Below are 19,118 nucleotides of genomic sequence, written 5' to 3' on the forward strand. Positions count from 1 at the left end.
TGTATATGTGATTAGTTCATGATTTTTAATATAATTTTTTTCATGATTTGTTTTAAGCCTGTAATAAATTTTGTCATTAATTTCATTAATGTATATTGTTAATTTTTTATTCTTTCAGAAAATCAGTTTATCTTCCACATAGTCAGTTTTCTTCTCTTCAGAGAGTTAGATTTGATGATCAGTTACCTCTTTCCGAGCAGGGTCTTCGCCGTTCATGTAGAGAACTGTATGCTGCTCTTTATTCACAGAAATGCAACTCAATTTCAAAATTGCATCATCAGCCCAATAGTAATTCCATTCATTATCCAGGCTGCACTCCAGGGGTCAATTACAATGTTTCTTCTCTTCCTTCACCATCTAAAGCATTACGTTTGGGATATCGAATACAGACTAATGCATCTAGTATGTCAACAATTAAAGAAGGAACATTTGGTAAAGATAATGAAATGGACTCAAACAAAAGTTCTTCAGAGAGAAATCTCCAGATGACTGGAGATGATTTTATAGAAAAAGGAAGTTCGAGTATGACACATCTAGCTTCTGTCTGTGATCTTCCTGTGAGAATCTCAAAAATAGGAGCAGTTGGAAGTGGAAGATCATTGTTATTTAATCAAAATATTAACAGCTCATTTCGGCCTGATGTCAGTCATTTGTGTACAGAAAGTGATAGGATTTCTGATACAAAATCTTTTTGTTCTGAGAACCAAATAACTAGGAAAACTTTTAATATTAAAAATTATTCATATAGTATGCAACCTAGTGATTATGTTGAAGTTCAAACTAAACTTGCTACAATTACTGATGAACATTCAAAGCAGTCAGCCTTTTCACCTTCCCAGCATAGGATTTGCAGAACAGACATCACTGATATAGAATCAAAAGAACCAAATTGTGAGAAATCAGATGAACGCTCTTTGCAGCTGTATGAATCTGTGAATGACAACGTTCAAGACAGCTGCATTTCTAGTAAGTAACTGAAGTTATTTGTTTTAGCTATGGATGTTTTTGTAAGTATTATAAAATAATGGGTGTTTTGTTGTAATGCATGCATTGATAATAATTTTTGCAACTGAAATGCGTTATTCTCAGTCAGTAATATTTCACTTTCTCTTGGTACTTTATAAACAATAGCTGAAGCCTATTCTGAAGGCTCACTTGTGCCCTCATGTGGGTGGAGATGAGTGCTTCATTCAGCTTGTAAAACCTGCCTGTAAATAAAACTTTGTATTTGTTATGGATATTATTTCTGGAAAACTCCCATGTATTTGTATTTGTATTATATGTATATCCAGAAAGCTCTTTTATTTGCCTTATGAAAGCAGTCTAGATTTTGTGTTATCGCACATTTACTGTAGGCAGCATCATTGCTTCTCTGAAAACTATTTTCTTTTACTTGTGTTAAGCCTAGTACTTTTTTTTTCCTAGTACGTATGAGAATTTTTTTCATATAGAAAATATAGAGATTTTTTTTCAATGCAGATAAGTGTATTGTTTTAATTATGCCATGAAGAGAGCAGAATTATAAAAGTTTTTTTTTTTTGAACAAGAGCTAAGGTCATTCATTTATGCAGTCTAATACATAATGATGTATTAGAGAAGTGGTCAGCAAACCAGTGTAAATTATCCCAAGTGGGGTAAAAATGAAATTCTTGGGGATAATGAGGACTCAATAGACATAAATAAAATTATATAAAAAGCACGTTCCTTGTTATGAAGAAATTTTTCTTCTGGCAACACTGCATCTGGCCAATGTAATATACGTTTTTAGGAGACGTCACGCCATGTTGAACCCCAAACAATTTGGTTGCTAAGGTGTTGTCAAGTGGTTAAACAGATATTATTTGTCAGTTGTCTATTACCTGCCTTAACCTTATTTTTTTGACACATGTGTTTTTGCTCTGTTTAAGTCGATTTAAGTAGTTATTTAATTTAATTTATTTCAATAGTTCTATTTTAAGTGTAAGATTTTCATTTATTAACCATATTTTTGTTTTATGTTAGTTCGATAATTTGATTAATATTTTTCTCCTTGCTCGATTAAATTTTGATGGTCAATACAATCATTAAATACTGCCTTCATCTTGAGGACATGTCTTAGTGCCATGTTTACCAATTAAATTATTGTAAATTTAAATGAACTTTAAAAACTTAGATTCAGTCACTATCTTTTTTACCCTTCAGATGACATCAACTAGAAAAATAATATACCAGGAAGAGTTCCTCAATTATGGGTTTACACAAATAGAAGATAAAGGAATAATGAAACCACAGTGTGTTTTCTGTTTGCAAGTACTGACTGCAGAATCTTTCAAAAAGAGTCAATTGAAAAACACTTGGATAATTTGCACCCACATCTGTCTTCCAAACTGCAGGAATACTTTGTGAATTTGGAAATGTCTGTCAAAAGACAAAGACTGGACAGCAAATTGAGAGGTACATTCAATCAACGTTCAGCATCAAAGGGTAGCTTTGAAGTGACCTGGTTGATTGCCCGAAACAAGAAACCATATACTATTGGTGGGGAATTGGTTAAACCAGCAGCTTGGAAAATGGCAGAGATTATGTATGGTCAGAAAGAAGCCATGAAACTAAATTCAGTGCCCTTGTCTGCAAAAGTTGTGAAAGAAAGAATTTCTATTATAGCAGAATGTGAGGGAACAAGTTATTTCTTCAATAAAAGACAGTAAATGCTTTGCTATTCAGCTTGATGAGACTACAGATGTCAGTAGTAATTTGCAGCTGATGGTGTATGTTCGCTACAAAGGTTTACATGCAATTGAAAAGGAATTGTTGTTTTGTTCTCCTCTCGAGTTGTGATCTCGTGGAATTGATGTCTTCAATAAAGTTAATGAATACTTCATCATCATCATCATCATGATCAAATTCCTGCCATGTACCCTGAAGGGGTGTACAGGATATGATAGTACTACATGAAAAATTTACATCATTACTAACTTCCTATCTACAATGTTCCTCCAAATCAGTCTGTTACTTGTCAAGACTCCAACATTATCAGATCTTATATTTCTATCGTCTAAGGCACTTTGTACCGTATCAATCCACCTATGTCTTGGTCTTCCTCTGGGTCGTTTTCCTGCAAACCTGGCAGAGAACATTTGTTTTGCTAATCTTTCCTCACCCATTCTGTTTAAGTGACCATACCACCTGAGATTAGCTCTGCTAACGCATTCCTGGATGCTGACAATGTCAAGTTCTTTCCTAATAACCTCGTTTTTAATATGATATTGCCATTGATGCCATCTGTTCACACCTCTAATCTTTCTCAGCACTCTCATATCTGCAGTCTCTAGTCTTTGGTCAAGTGTTTTACTTCTGACCCAGCTCTCATATCCATAAGTTAAAACTGGTTTGAACACTGTCTTGTATACAGCTAATTTAGTGTTCCGACTAATTTCTCTCTTATTCCATAAGAGAGAAATTAGTCAACTGAATAAATTCATATTCCATATTAATTTATTCAGTTGACTTCCTACCATACCAGCTTTGTTGATTCTTTTGTCTATTTCCATATTTAATTTACCATCTTCACTAAAAATCATGCCTAAGTAGCTGAAATGTTTTACTTGTTCCACAGGTTCTCCATTCACATCAAGTTGACATTTTCAATGATTCTCCCTATTTTCATTGTCTTTGTCTTTTTATTGCTGACCTTCATACCATATCTATTACAACAGTTATTCAATTTAGTCAGGGAATCTTGTAGCAGATTTATTTAGAAGTATAACATCATCTGCATAAAGCAAAGAGCTGACATTAACATCTCCAATTTTGATATCATGTTTAATACCACTTTTCTTAATAATGTGATCCATATAGATAATGAATAACAGAGGGGATAATGTACATCCTTGTCTCACATCAGAATTAACATTAAACCATCTTCCTGTACTTCTTCCTTCAATTCTAATTGCTAACTTACAACTCAAATAAAGACTAAGTATGCTTGATATAATGCCCCAATGACATTAACTATAACTGTAGTGTATTGAATAGCTTCTCTCTTGACACCTTGTCATATGCCTTTTCCAAATCGACAAAACTTAAATACAGATCTTTGTTATATTCCCATGATTCTTCACTTTTTGTCGTAAAGTGAAGATCTGATCCTGACAGCTTCTATTTGACCTAAATCCAGCTTGTTCTTCACCAAGCTTTTCTTCCACAATTCTTCTCTACTGTATCTCAAGCATACTTGCATATATCTTACCAGGAACACTCAGTAGGGAAATACCTCTGTAATTCTCACATTCAGTTTTATTTCCATTTTTATATATGGGTACTATGAGAGCTCTACTCCAATCATCGGGAATTTGTCCCTCTGTCCAGGCTTTCTGAACTATGCACTGCAGCCATTGTAAGACTTTTATACCACCATACTTCAGCATTTCTGGTCAAATATCATCTATTCCTGCTGCCTTTCCACATTTCAAGCCGTTGATGGCTTTTTCTACTTCAAGTATGGATATGTATTCCTGACTGCATGCCTGGTCAGTGTTTTTTACCACTGTGCTGTCATCACTGCTTGTTTCATTTAGCAGTTTTTCAAAGTAATTACTCCATACTTCAAGGATATCTTTTTCTCCTGTTTTCATGTCACCTTTATCATCTCTAACTCCTTTTACAGCACTCTTTCCTCCATTCCTAAGCTTTTTCAACAACCTCCAGAAAATTTTGTCACCTTCTTGATATTTATTTTCTATGTTCTTGCCATGACTCCCATGTCCTCCCATGACTTTTGTTTAGCTAGTTTTACACAGTGTTTAGCTTTCTTACATTTGTCTCAGTATTCTCTAAGAGCACAAGCTGATCTATTTGCCAGGAACTTTTGATATGCTTTCTTCTTTTCCTTCACTGCCTCTTTAACTTATACTTTAATAACGTTAATTTAAAGTGGGAAGACTGCATTGCTGTGTCTGTTGATGGAGCTCCAGCTATGTTGGGTCATGTAAGTGGTTTTTTGGCTTTGGCGAGAGAGAGAAAGAATAATACAAAAATTGAAGTTAACCATTGTATGATCCATCGCCAAGCACTGCTTGTGAAACATTTGGAACCTGCACTTGATAACATCATGCATGATGTTATCAAGGTTGTCAATGTTGTCAAAGGAAATGCACTAAACACAAGACTATTTCGTGAATTATGTAAAGATGGTGAGGCTGAATATACAGACCTACTTTATCATACAGAAGTGAGGTAGCTCTCACGTGGAAATGTTCTGAACCGAGTGTGGGCTCTCAAAACTTAACTTGAAATTTTTATGGTTGATCAAAAGCATGTTTTCGAAGATAAGTTTACAAACTCCTCGTGGGTTGCACATCTCGCATATTTAGCTGATATTTTTGAGTATGTGAATGCATTGAACAAAGAATTGCAAGGAAAAAACATCAATATAATTTCAGCATTTGGATCAAAGCTTTTATATTGGAGACAGAAAGCAGAACAAAACAAGATAGCTTTGTTTTTGGAAGATTGTGAAAATATTACTTTTGATGACATCAAGGATACAGTTATAAGGCATCTTACCAAACTCAAAGAGTGGTTCTCTGATTACTTTCCAGATCTTGATTCACATACTGTCAGTTGGGTTGTAGATCCCTTTAAATGTGAAATTGCTGATGTACCAGAAGAGCCTCAAGGGTTGACAGAGGCACTTCTTGAACTTCCATCCAATAGTGAAGCACGTATTAAATTTGAAAACAAAGCAGATCTGTCATATTTTTGGATGTCAATAGCTGCATAGGCTTTCAAAATTGCACATAAGGAGGCAGTCAAACAACCTACCTTTGCGAACAAGGATTTTCCACTCTAATGAACATGAAAAAAAACAAAACAGAGAAATTGATTGGATCCTGGAGACAGTATCCAAATTGCTCTGACATCAAAATTCCCCAATTTTGACATTATTGTATCAAAAATGAAACAACATAATTTCTCCAAAACCTGAAGTGAAAAAGTTTTCAAAGAAATCCGTTTATTTCATAATGAGGATATTAATTTATTTTATCACATTTATTTTATACTTTTTATATTTATAATTGTATTCTCCGTATAAATAGATTCAATAAACCTTTTGAATTTAAATAATCTATGATTTTCTCCCTTTCAAATCAAGGGGGTAACGTCGCCGTAAATAAATATATTTTGGGGTAATAGGTAAAAAAGTTCCCCGACCCCTGTATTAGAGCCTAGCAAATAATGATGACCTTTCAAATCCCTTCTGAATGATACAGATAGATGACAGTTTGACAGAACAAGGTCTGAGCTATATAAGGAATGTTTATGGATCTCCAACTGTAACTATATAGGGAATGTTTATGGATCTCAAAGTGTAATGTCTGAATTTTTAAAATTTTTATTTTGTATGATAATACAACGGCCATGAACCCCTTTTATGGGGAGGTATGGCACCACTTGAATCCCTCCATTTTTATCCAGGCTTGAGACAAGCATAGTTGACGAATCAAACCTATGGCTGGGTCTTAAGTATTCCTAATTGTAATCCTTGTGTGTTCATGGGGCCAGTTTACTTGTTCTGGGGGACAAAAAACCCGAGTTTCTGGATGACTCCCCCCCCCCCCACACACACACCTCAGTATGGGACCGGCTAACTCACCTTTCATGGAAAGAGACCAGATAAAGGTTCCTCACATCACAGACAGGAATCAAACCGAGGTCTTTCCTGACCAAAGGGCTTTTTGGAATAAGCCAGCAATTTGGAATAACTACTGACCATCTGAATGATGGTTGTGTAATGATTGCTGCCATATAGGCAGCAATCCTCAGTAGTTATTCCAAATTGCTGGCTAGCTCATCACTCATATCTCACACACTGTTTAATTTTTTATTCCTTTTCTAAAGATGTTCAATGATTAATTCTTGTGAATTTCAGAAAAGCGTGATCATCACTTTTTTTGTTTAAGTTATGATTTGAACATTGCCCTGATGAGGGTTCTGTAGTGTGGTTTCATTCAAAATTTTGTTGCTTGCTCTCAGGCTCATGCTGGTATTAATTATTATTATTATTATTCCTGATACCTCCATGGAGTCCGAAGACTCATCTCGGGAGGACACCTACAACTGTCTCAACCACTACACCGAACCTCTACTATGAATCATCTCCATCAACACCATCTACTGCCAACCTCCACCACCACCACAACTAGTATTTTTTGTCTGTAAATTGCTTGTGTTCTGAAGGGCCGATTTGTCTGTATGCGGGATGAAAAACCCGAGTTTCTGGGAGAAAAAACTCTGCTACCTCCGTATGAGATCGGCTAACTCACCTTCGATCGAAATCGTCCAGATAAAGATTCCGCGGCGAGAATCGAACTTAGGCCTATTTCAATTGAAGGGCGCAATGTACCGTCGTTCTTCCAATTGTGCTACGGAGGCGCTAATGTTTCATGACCAGTCATAAAAGGCTATGTGGATGTCTCCCAGTTATACAGCTTAGACCCCTTAAGTACTCCATCAGGAAAATATGATGTAATAAATGTGTAATGCCTGAACATAAAAATGGATACCCACAGAGATGCTAAACCATTCTTATCTAATACTTTTTAAATTACATCACATTTAAAATCAGATAATACCATGCCTTCTTACTACCTTAAACCACTTATACCTGAGGAAAAGATTGTGTTATAAAAGCTTCAAAGCATTTGACCACTAGGGGATGTAGATACATTATGGTCAATAGCAATGGATGTATGAGTGGTGATATTAAATAAGTGAAATTAACTCACAGATTGATTTCTTATCTCTGAAATCTTCTATTTGTTTATGAATAAGAAAACAAACTGAACTAATTTTTATTAGTTTGTTTCATAAAGTAAAAGCAAAGATCAAAGTAGTAGTAATAGCAGCAGTAGTAGTAGTACTACTACTACTGCATGTAATGTACTGTAGATCTTTCTCTGATGCCAGCTGCATATTCTCATGTATTCCATCATTTCGAGAAAATTCCCATTCCCTAAATCAGCAGTTGGGAAACAGTATTGTGAACAGTGGCTAAACAGTCATGTGAAATAAATTTTTAAAGATGTCCAAAAAAAAAAAAAAAAGGAAGAAACATTTTCTGATTTAATTATTTTTGCATACACAGAAATTGCATGCACTGCCAAAATTGCTGCTTTATTCATAATCCCAAATATCAACAATGAGAATGACTGATGTGAGGCCACAGTGCTATCAACCCTTGTTTTCCTCAGCCAATATGTTGTCTCAAGGAGTCTACTGAGATCATGGTAGACTGTATATTTTAATATGAATCCTTATGATCAGCCTACTATGCAAACTACTCTTTTGAATAGCCAGAATCTTACGTAATATCATATTTGTTGATACCATGTTATTCTTTTGCAGTTTCTCTCTCTTTTTTTTATGTCTCTAATACAACATGAAGAAATCTTTATAATTAGGATAAAATTGTGTTGATATTAAAAGCAATGCAGTGTATTTTGTGTTGTTTCATTCCAGCTTTAATCATATGAACTTATTTTCCTATGTCTATGCAGAACAAAATATTTCATTTTTCATTTTGTTTACAGCAATGGATAATAGAGTTTGCATTTGTTAAATATTTGGGACCATGTTTATGTCCCAAACATTTTATGGTGTTATGAAAAGTAAATCTTGATCTAATTACAGTTTAGATTAATTTAGTCTAACATGTAGTTAGATAGGTTGCTGAATGAAAAATTTTTAATTCTATAAAATTATAAAATTATGCATTTTTTTCAGTGTCTTATTGTAAAATTAATTTAATTACTATCTCTTTTTGTCATTAATTGTTAGTGACTTTACTTTATATACGTATACTGTAATTTGGAATAATATTTCAAAATTTTGGGATAAATTATCTGCCAAGAGGATTCATTTTGACTTCTTATAGGTCACCATTCCATTAGTCACCAACAGTGCTTGTCTCAGCCTTCAGCTAGCATACATGATTCACATTCCCAAGGATCTGTGCAAAACAGGTATATAAATAACTAAATACTTAAATAAAAAAAATTAAAACATCTTATATTAGTATTCACAAAATAGCAGTAAAGATTAATAAATTTTGAAACCATAGATTATCTTAGATTCAGTCATTTTTAATATTTCTGTACTTTCACTAGAAACAAACTTTTCTCTTTTTACTCTTTAAAAATTTTGAAGTTATTTTTCAATGACATCAGTTGCAACCTAATTCCTTATTTAAATTTATTGTAACTGCTATTTTCTTCATGTGGCAAGTTAAAATTTTGAAAATGATTGAAGCCTTGATTAGAGATTCCCCTCCTATTCTGTTTAACTGGAACACTGAAAAAGCTAAGGCAATATGGCATAGAGTGTTGCTGGTTCACTTAACACCCCATCTCTACTTTCCAAATGCACTTCACTATAGAAATGGAAAATAACAAGACTCCTTTTCTTTATATACATGTTGCATATTTTTTCATCATATTGTCATCTGCAGTCTAAAGGAAATTCCTCTCCATGTAGAGAAACAACTTTCCAGAACTGACACTACAGAATTCATTAAGATACTATCATAGAGTGCAAAACTATCTGGTCTTCACAAACTCAAACACATACTGAAACATTTTAATCAATAAATATAATTTCCAAGTTAATAGATTGAAATCCTCAGTGTCTGTACCCTTCTCCAACAAACCTCAGTAAAGCTGTTATTATCTTATATTGGTCACATCAGAAAAGTAGATAAAGAATTAAAAAAATATATCCTTCTCATCATTGCTTTCACACTGCATAGTAGTAGTCATCCCTGACTCAAATCCTATAAGAAGCCTCTCCACCCTTTCATGCTCTCTAGTATCTACAAGGATCCATGTGCCTAAATATGTAGAACTTCAGATGATATAGAATACCATTTTAAACACAAATGATATTTTGTATTATCCAAAGTTCATCTATAGTCAGACTAGAAGCAAGGGAAATATTAGCTTTAGTAAGTAATACTTATTATTAATTATGTATTAATAATTAATACATAATTAATAATAAGTATTAATTATGATACACCATATCTGTCATCATTACTGTAAAGCCTGATGTCAGCTGCTACCTAAATTTAAAAATACATCATATACACCTGTTGATTTTAGACATTATGGTTTGACTGACTTCCTCCCAAATTGCTACTTCACCCTTGTTCATTCAACATCCTTATCAGTGCATACTAATGGACACATTTTTCTTGTGTTCATATTTTACAGCATATTTTTTCTTGTCATCTCATAGTCTTTCAATGTGCCCTAATATTGCAGCTTTTTGTGTTTCTCCTGCCAAACTGTCCACATAATTCCTTTTCTCTTCTCTTGCAAATCTTTTAACTAACTTGTCTTTCTCTCTATAATTGCCCAAATTAATTTCTTTAACTCTCTGGGATTTGCCATTTTCAAACATCTTTTTTAATTTATGCCTCTCTTCTATGAGTTTTCAGGTCTTGTTGATAACCAGGCCTTGTTCTTTTTTCTTTCTTAGCACCCAAACCATCTCTTGTAACTTCATTATATACCATTTAAAATTTTTTCATTGCTTTTCAATCATGTCTTCTAGGCTTTCATTTCAGAAGTATTCATTTTTATTCAGGAATAGATAAATTTTTATTACATCTGTTGTTTCTGAAGACTAGAATAAAAACATCCCTATACTGTTAAAAAAACTTTCCAACCTCAACAGATGCTATGTTGCACAAGCAAGAAAAACAAGTAGTAGCTTTGTTTATCACTAAATACAGTAAACAGATATTTAACATCTATAAATTAAAGATACCAAGAAATTATATACTTGGTTTAATCCTTTATCAAAGTGTAAGCAAACAAAGTTTGTGCCTGAAGTATTTTCAGGGGAAACTGAAAATACTGGGGCAACTCGTATATAGAAGTTAATAACTTCACATCACTTGCCTTAGTATCCCATAATGCAAAGCACATATTCTTATGGGTATGTATAACGCTATGCATTATGAGAAGGGTCACTATCCAGACTGGTTTCGACCTTTACTGAGGTCTCTTCAGTGGGAGCCAGACTCAGAGGTGATACTAAGGTTGAATTAATGCAGAAGTCATATTTTCATATATGAGTTGCCAAAAGGTGTCATATCTTATTATTAAATTACTCTGGATTAGAGAAAGTTGTTGGAAATCCTTGTTGGAAACTCGTATATGAAAATATGACTTCTGCATTACTTCAACCTTAGTGTCACCTTTGGGTCTGGTTCCCACTGAAGAGACCTCAATAAAAGTCGAAGTTAAGGGTTGCTGCTGTTCTATATACAAGTTGTCCCAGTCCTGAAAATATTTCAGGCACAAACTTTGTTTGCTTACACTTCGATAAAGGATTAAACCAAGTATATAATTTCTTGGTATCTTTAATTTATAGCACAACCAAGTGAAAAAAACTTCCAATATTTAACATCTGTGTACTATATTTAGGAACAATTAGTGTAATTAGAGACAACTCGAATAACATACTTAATGGAAAAACACTCCACTCCTGTAGACTATGCTATAATAAATCTGCAACAACAGATTTATTGTACCAGTAAACATAACAGCTAACTAAAGACCTTTGTCCTAACATCCACTTTCAAAGTTTTGGTTCCAGAAAATATGTGTAACAGCTGTTTATAATACAGTCATTGGATACAAAAAGTGCCCAATTTATGAAAACCAAAATGAATATATACATACAACTTGAAACCTATTTGAATTGCATTTGAGATATTTGATATCATCCAGACACTTAACAAATGCTAATTTTAGAAATAAAATTCTACCAAATGAGGCAAAACTAACATGCCATGTAACATCTTTAACCACATCAGATATAGCGCAAATGATATTATTTCGAACTGTGGAAGGAGTTCCTTGAAATACAGTTGAATCCTTTAAATGACTGTCTAAAAGAGGAGCATACTTACGGAGCACATTTAAAATTCTATATAATTTCCTTTGAGAGGTCATCACGAATATAAGCAAGAGCTTCCTCTCAAAGGAAGCTCTTGCTTAGCCAAATAGCATACAGCATCAATTAATCTTTTTAAAAATGTCTCTATTTTTCTTTACTTGTTTATTATGATGGGTAACTTCAATTTTTCTTTGTTTGTCAATGAGAGTGTCAATTCCTTGTTTTCCAAACATCTTCAGATTTAAAAATGACCGCACATGTGATTGGGAGTACTCATGTTTTTGCATTACTGCTGTTAAATGATTAAGGTTGGAATATCCATGCTTATTCCAAATGCTTTTCTTTCTGAAGAATAATAAACAAGGTCAGCAAAAAAAGTCTTGACTGCACTTCACATCCAGTAATCCATTCTACTGCATTGTGTTGTGAAATAGAGAAGTGTCTCATGTACTCAGTTTTTGCACCTTTGTGCTTGCTCAATAAATTTGGTAGAGGAAGACAACAGCCTTTGACTACAGTCATACAATCCACAAGTTCTAGCAGAAAACAGGGCATTCATTAGATTTTCAAAATTGTTTTCCATTGTAAATATGGGCAAAAAGTTATACATTTATGGAAAATTATACATTAAAAACTTGTCTACATTATATATATAAAAACTTTCCTAACATGTCAGTTTGCACTTCACGCATGCAAAACAGATAACTCAGAAAACAAAAACAGCAACTCATAACAAATGATAATGTTCAATTGGATTGGTTGACACAATAACCAATCAACAGTCACTGATTTCTAGGAGCTATTGTCTCAGCGCTCACCCTGCCTCTCCTTCTGGGAGGTTTAAAAGCAGTGGAACGCTAAGAATTTGACCCACTGTGTGCCATCTGTACATCTGATCAAAGGGCTCAAAGGTGTGTGTATTTGAACGCACACCTGGGCTATTAACACGAATGTGATGCAATGTTTATGCATCGAAAAGTGTTCTCTTCACGAATCATTAATATATCGTGTTTAATTTTAGGAATTACATGAAGCCAGGAAACAATTAGGTAGTCTTTAACGGGAATAAATGCAAAAATATAATATCAGTGATATTGATATTCCATGGATGTGCACCACACACCTGGAATGCTCACCCCTGGTATTTATGTACCATAGAATGGATTATCCAAAAAAACCTACTCTAGAGACCAAACAGTAATTTTTAAGCCACTTCATGCCTTTAATAAGCAGGGTGCTGGTGGTTACACCAGGTAATACCTCTAGATCCAGAAATTGACAAATCTTACTGTCTGTTGTTATCATAAAAAAAATGTGATTGCATAAACCTACTGCAGGATGTGTGTAGTCCAAATGTCACAAATTTGAGATTCCTATGATTTAGGTATTATTGTACTTATCAGCTTCTTTGTAAAGCTATAAGTACATCATGTTGCCATAAGTGTCCAGACATCTCCGTAGCTGTACATTGCTTTGCTTATATGATGCAGATACATGTCCACAACACTATATAAGCATAGGCATGTAGGCATTAGCAGTGAGGTCATTTTTTGCTGTCAGAATGAATGGAAGAAAAGAATCGAGTCCATTTGAACATGGTACGATAGTTAGAGTTCAATACACAAGTTCAGTCATTGTCCAATAGATTTCTGCCACATCATGTGTCCTGGTCTACTCTCAGTGAGGTTATCATGAAGTAGAAACATGATGGAACCACCAAGTCCCTCTCTCAAGCTGGTAGTTCCAAGAAACTGACAAATTGGGACCAGTAAATTCTCAAGCATGTTGTCACAGTAAATCATCAGTCAGCCTTAGCAACCATTTCAAACGACTTCCACATGAGTTCTGAAATAGATGCCAGTGACAGAACTATTCACCTGGTTACACCTGCCAATGCCAGACATCATCTGGAATACCTACAGGAATGTCTTGTATTGACCATGGAATTTGGAGTCAGTAGCATAATGGTCTGGGTCCATTGGTTTTTTGTCTCTGGATCTTCAAATGCTGATGCCTACTATTTTTGACAACTCTGTTCTTCCCACACTGTGGCAATAGTTTGGAATAGGCCCTTGCCTGTATCAGCACGATAATGTATCTGCTCACAAAACAAGGTTTGAAGATATATAGAGGTGGAAGAACTAACCAGCCCAAAGTCCATACCTCAACACTATTGAACATCTTTGGGATGAGCTGGAGCGAAGGTTGCATGCCAAACCTGCTCATCCAATTAATACTCTTCAGCTGTTCACCATACTACAGGAGGAATGGAAACAAATTCCGGAACTCAGTGGAGAGCCTACCCTGAAGAGTAATGGCTGTAATAGAATGAAAGGAGGCCTGACTTCATATTGACAGCAACTCTGTAGCAATTTATTTATTCATGTTGGGCTCCCCCTTGCTCCTCGACTGTCCCTTGAGCCCTCCTTGTGAGGGATTAAGTATGTATTTTATGACTGTAGATCCATGTGTGTGTGGCCGGTTTGCCTGTTCTGAGGGATGAACAACCTGAGTTTCTGGGTGAAAAAATCCTCTACCTCCGTATGAGACTGGCTAACTCACCTTTAGTTGAAAGAGACCAGATAAAGGTTCCTCACGTCCTGGACAAATCGAACCCAGGTCTTTCCAACTGGGCTTCATCTATACCAACTGAGGTATGGAGACTCATCTCTGTAGCAATGGGGAATACAAACTGTTGCTATCTGGACACTTCTGGCAACATAGTGTAGATGCCATTTTGTGGATTAGTAACATCTTAGTTTACCTGGTTTATATTATAATTTAAAAATTTCCTCCTATCTTTTCTCATAGGTTACCTATCTTAAGATGTTTGCATGCGTTGGCGAATTCTTTCAAATTATCTTTGTATCGGACCGCAAGTGAACGGATATATTCTCCTAGGAAAAAGGATCTAGCTGGAAGTCTATCTAATCAAAAAGCTAAATCTGAAGTTGACAATCTTGATGAACCTTGTAGTAGTCTATCTAAATGTAGTAATAGGAAATCATTTCTTAAAAGATTAAAAGGAAGATATAGCAAACAAAAGCGAAGTATTCCTGTAGAGAAACAGCAAAAACAGCAACTGTGAGTACCTCCTTGAAATTGAAATCTAAATCCCTTATTCTGTTTATAAAGAAAGTTATTTTTGTAATTAATAAGAATTATTAATGTAATTCTTTGTCACTATCAGAATGTGTTCATTTGTTCATATATGTGTGGGCATGCATGGCTGATTTAATATTAATAATATTGGTCTTGTCCTATAATTATGGTATGTCCAGTGATACAAAGGAACAAAAGACATGTGGCTGAGGAAAGTTAATCCCATAGAAAAGGAAACTTGGATAATGGTCTGAGTTACTAAGAGCAGAGCTGACATCTATGGTATATCTGGTAGGAGATGGTTTATGAAAAGTTCAAGAATTAAAAGAAGATGGTGAGAATTATATGATATTCTGATTTGTTAAGTAAGCAATATACATGATGTCATTGACAATAGCAAGTACTTCAGAAGTCACTTGGAGTTGTGAATATTCATGTCTGCTAGGAAGATGATTCCACTGTTTGTGTAGTTAAACTGCAGCAAATCAAGCTAAATTAATGCCTGCTGTTCATTGTTAGGTTACTCTCCAATTAGGAAGCTGGCATATTTACACCAACTGTGCCAATCACTTTTCCTCCTCTTAGGTGAATAATACAGGTTATCCGTTCATTATGCCCCCCCCTCCACATTTGTAATAAAATAGAATGGTTATATAGTTGGTGGACTTCTGAAGTTTACAGAATATTTTTGATTTTAATGCTGTAGGCAATATATATACTTCATTATGAAGATTTCAGGTACCAGAATTATTGTTAGTCACACAAACATTAATTCTTGTATTACCTGAATTCATCTGTTAATCTGGACATTAAGCTCTTAATCCATTAAACATCGATTAATTCTGGATTTTCAGTTTTATAATTTCATACTTTTCTAGTTCTTATTTATATATCTCCCATTACTGTTTGAATTTGTACATTTTTCATTTGCTGGTTTGTGTTCCATGCATGATTTCTGTTTACTGACCTCAGCTACTGTTCTCTCTCCAAATTTATCACTCTTCAGTAAGTCATGTTATCTCAGCTATAATAATATTGGGTATTTATTTTGATTGGCCTTCTTCAAGTAACAGTGTTCATCATAAAATTGAGTGCAGTCAAACTTCCATTTGCTGTGGCACCCCAATTGTCCTTTTCCTCCTATTTTTTCCCATTTTACTTTATTTTCTTTTTAGCTCTCACTAACAGAATTTATGTTTATCCATTTCAGTATGAATCTGATTTACACCACTGTCTATACAAAAGTCTAAAATGAAGATCAGTATCCCAAAGTTAAAATCTAAATCTTTTTTTTATTGAAATGATAAAGTACTAAATATAAAATTATCACCGTTATCATCACTTTCCTGATATGTACCCTCATGGGGTGTTCAGGCTACTTTGACAGCTCTACATGATTAAGTTTACATTATTATTAATTTCCTATCAGTAATTTTCCTCCAAATCAGTCTATTACTTGTGAGCACTCCAATATTGTCATATCTAACATTTCATGCTTCTAAGGCACTTCTGACTGAATCAATCCACCTACACCTAAGTCTTACTCTGGATCTCTTTCATGCCATCTTGGATCAAACACATGTTTTGCTAACCTTTCCTCTCTCATTCTATTTAAGTGGCCATGCCACCTTGGATTAGCTCAACTCACACATTCTTGAATGCTAAGTGTCAAATTCTTTTCTAATATCTTCATTTTTAATATGATTCTGGTATTGCTGCCATCTGTTTATTCTCCTAATTTTTCTCAGAACGCTCATATTTGTGGTCTATAGTCTTTGATCAAGTACTTTATTTCTAACCCAACTCTCAGATTCATAACTTAAAAAATAACTAGTTTGAACAGTATTGAATACTGCTAGTTTGTTTTGGCTAATTTCTCTCTTATTCCACATAAATTGATTCAACTGGTTCCCCATCATACTAGCTTTGCTTATTCTGTTATTTGTTGAAATTTAATATGCCATCTTTTCTAAAAACTGTGATTAAATAGCTGAAATATTTTACTTGTTTTCTATAGGTTCTCCATTGAGAATGTGCCTGAAGTTTTCTGTTTGCTCTGTTTTCATACTTATGATCTATTTGTTGCTGATTTTCATGCCAAATTTGTTACAGTTGTTATGCAGTTAAGAACCCTCAAGATTTGCAATGGATGTGTTTAGGAGTTCAACATCATCTGCATAAAGCAAAGACTAACTTTGATATCTCCAATTCTAATATCAGGTTTAAATGCCACTTTCTTTCATAATGCAATCCATATAGATGATGAATAAGAGTGGAGATAATATGCATCCTTGTCTTACCCCTGATTTTATTCCAAACCAGCCTCCTGTATTTCTTTCAGTTCTAATTGCTGACTGACAACTTAAATATAGACTATGTATTGCTCTGTACAGTGTTCCGTTTATCTGTATAATTGCGATGTTTTGAAAAGCTTTTCTCTTGGCACCTTGTTGTATGCCTTTTCCAGATCTACAAAACTTTAACACAGATCTTTATCATATTCCCATGATTTCTCAACTGTTTGTTGTAAATTGAAAATCTGATCTTGATAACCTCTAGACTAAACCCAGGTTGTTCTTCTACAATTTTTCTTAGCTGCTTTTCAAGTATGATTGCATGAATCTTATCTGGAATACTTAATAGAGAAATTCCTGCGTAATTTTCATATTCAGCTTTATTCCCTTTTTTTATAGATAGGAACTATCAGAGAGCTCTACTCCAGTCATCTAGAATCTGGCACTCTGATCAGGCATTCTGAATTATGCAATTAAAACTTTTATACCTTCATATTTGAGCATTTCTGGTTGGATATCATCTACTCCAGCTGCCTTTTCACATTTCAAGTTTTTGATGTCTTTTTCTACCTCAAGTATTTACATATACTCCTGTTTGATTTCCTCTTGCAAATTTACTACTACTTTTCTGTCACTGCTGGTTTTGTTTATGTCTTTCAAAGTAATTACTCCAGACATCTAGGATATTATCATCTTCAGTTTCAAGTTTTCAAGTGACTCTTTTCCCTGTATCTAAACCCTTTTCAGTAGCCTCCAGAACATTTTGCCATCTTCTTAATATTTATTTTCTATATTCTTACTGAAGTCTTACCATGATCTTTATTTAGCTACTTTTACACATAGCTTAGTTCTCTTACATTTTTCTCTTTATTTCTTTTGGACATCTACTGACTTATTTGCTAGAAACTTTCAATATGCTTTCTTCTTATCCAGAACTGCTTCTTTAACTTTTTCTGTCCAACACGGGGTTGTTATTATTTTTTTTTTTAATAATTGCAGGCAACTTTAACACATCTCTCTCTAGATGAATCAGTCAATGTTTTCTTCAGAGTTTGTCCCCGAGACTCCAAGGTTTGGTTCTTGTTTTCAAATTATTTCATTTTTTCTACAATAATTATTGTATTGAGTCTATAGTTTACTTGTAAAAGGTGTTCAACTTTAATTATTTTTAAAACTTATTTTATATACCGTTCTTTTCAATGTGATATTCATTTTCAGGATACAAGATATTCAATGTGATATTCATGTTCAGGATACAAGAGAGTACTGATCCTCTGTACTCTCTTATATCCTGAACTAGCCTGAAGATATCACTATCAATGATGACATTCAACGAGGCTTTCTTATTTTATGCATTGTCTCTCCACATGAACTTGTGGACATCCTTATGCTGGAACATAGTATTAGTAATGCCTGGTTCATATCCTGAGCAGAAATCCAGCAGATACCTACTGTCATTATTAGTTTTGTCCTTTTCTCCAAATTTTCCTGAAACATTCCTGTATGCCTGGGATTCATTTCCTACACTACTGTGTTTAGATCTCTATCATAGGCCACTTTTTTGTTTTCTTTATGTCAACTGCCTGCTCTAATGATTAAAAAAAAATTCCTCAACTTCTTCTTAAGAAGAACCTTCTGTGGGACCTTAGGCAAAAACAAGTTTCAATGTCCCTTTCTCCCATTTTGAAGTTTTTCCCATATAACTTTCCCTGAAGCTTCCTTCCAATTAAGTAGTTTATCTTCATGTTTGGTGTTACTATACTACTATTGCTGTTTGCT

The 19,118-nt window shown here is 34.2% G+C and overlaps 1 protein-coding gene across 2 annotated transcripts in view; it reads left to right on the forward strand.

Moving 5' to 3' along the window:
• The window catches only part of LOC150098061 (uncharacterized), an 84,026-nt gene that overhangs the window by 45,968 nt on the left and 18,940 nt on the right, over positions 1-19,118 (forward strand). For both annotated transcript variants that reach the window (XM_090406422.1, XM_090406423.1), the window contains exons 5-7: positions 119-966; positions 8,915-9,002; positions 14,755-15,027. In XM_090406422.1, coding sequence (XP_090262548.1) covers positions 119-966; positions 8,915-9,002; positions 14,755-15,027 — 1,209 coding nt within the window. The remainder of the gene's footprint in view (positions 1-118; positions 967-8,914; positions 9,003-14,754; positions 15,028-19,118) is intronic.

The sequence above is a fragment of the Typopeltis vanoorti genome, chromosome 16, assembly GCF_054136105.1.
Source record: "Typopeltis vanoorti isolate ZY-2024b chromosome 16, IOZ_Tvanoo_1.0, whole genome shotgun sequence".
Lineage (NCBI taxonomy): Eukaryota > Metazoa > Arthropoda > Arachnida > Uropygi > Thelyphonidae > Typopeltis > Typopeltis vanoorti.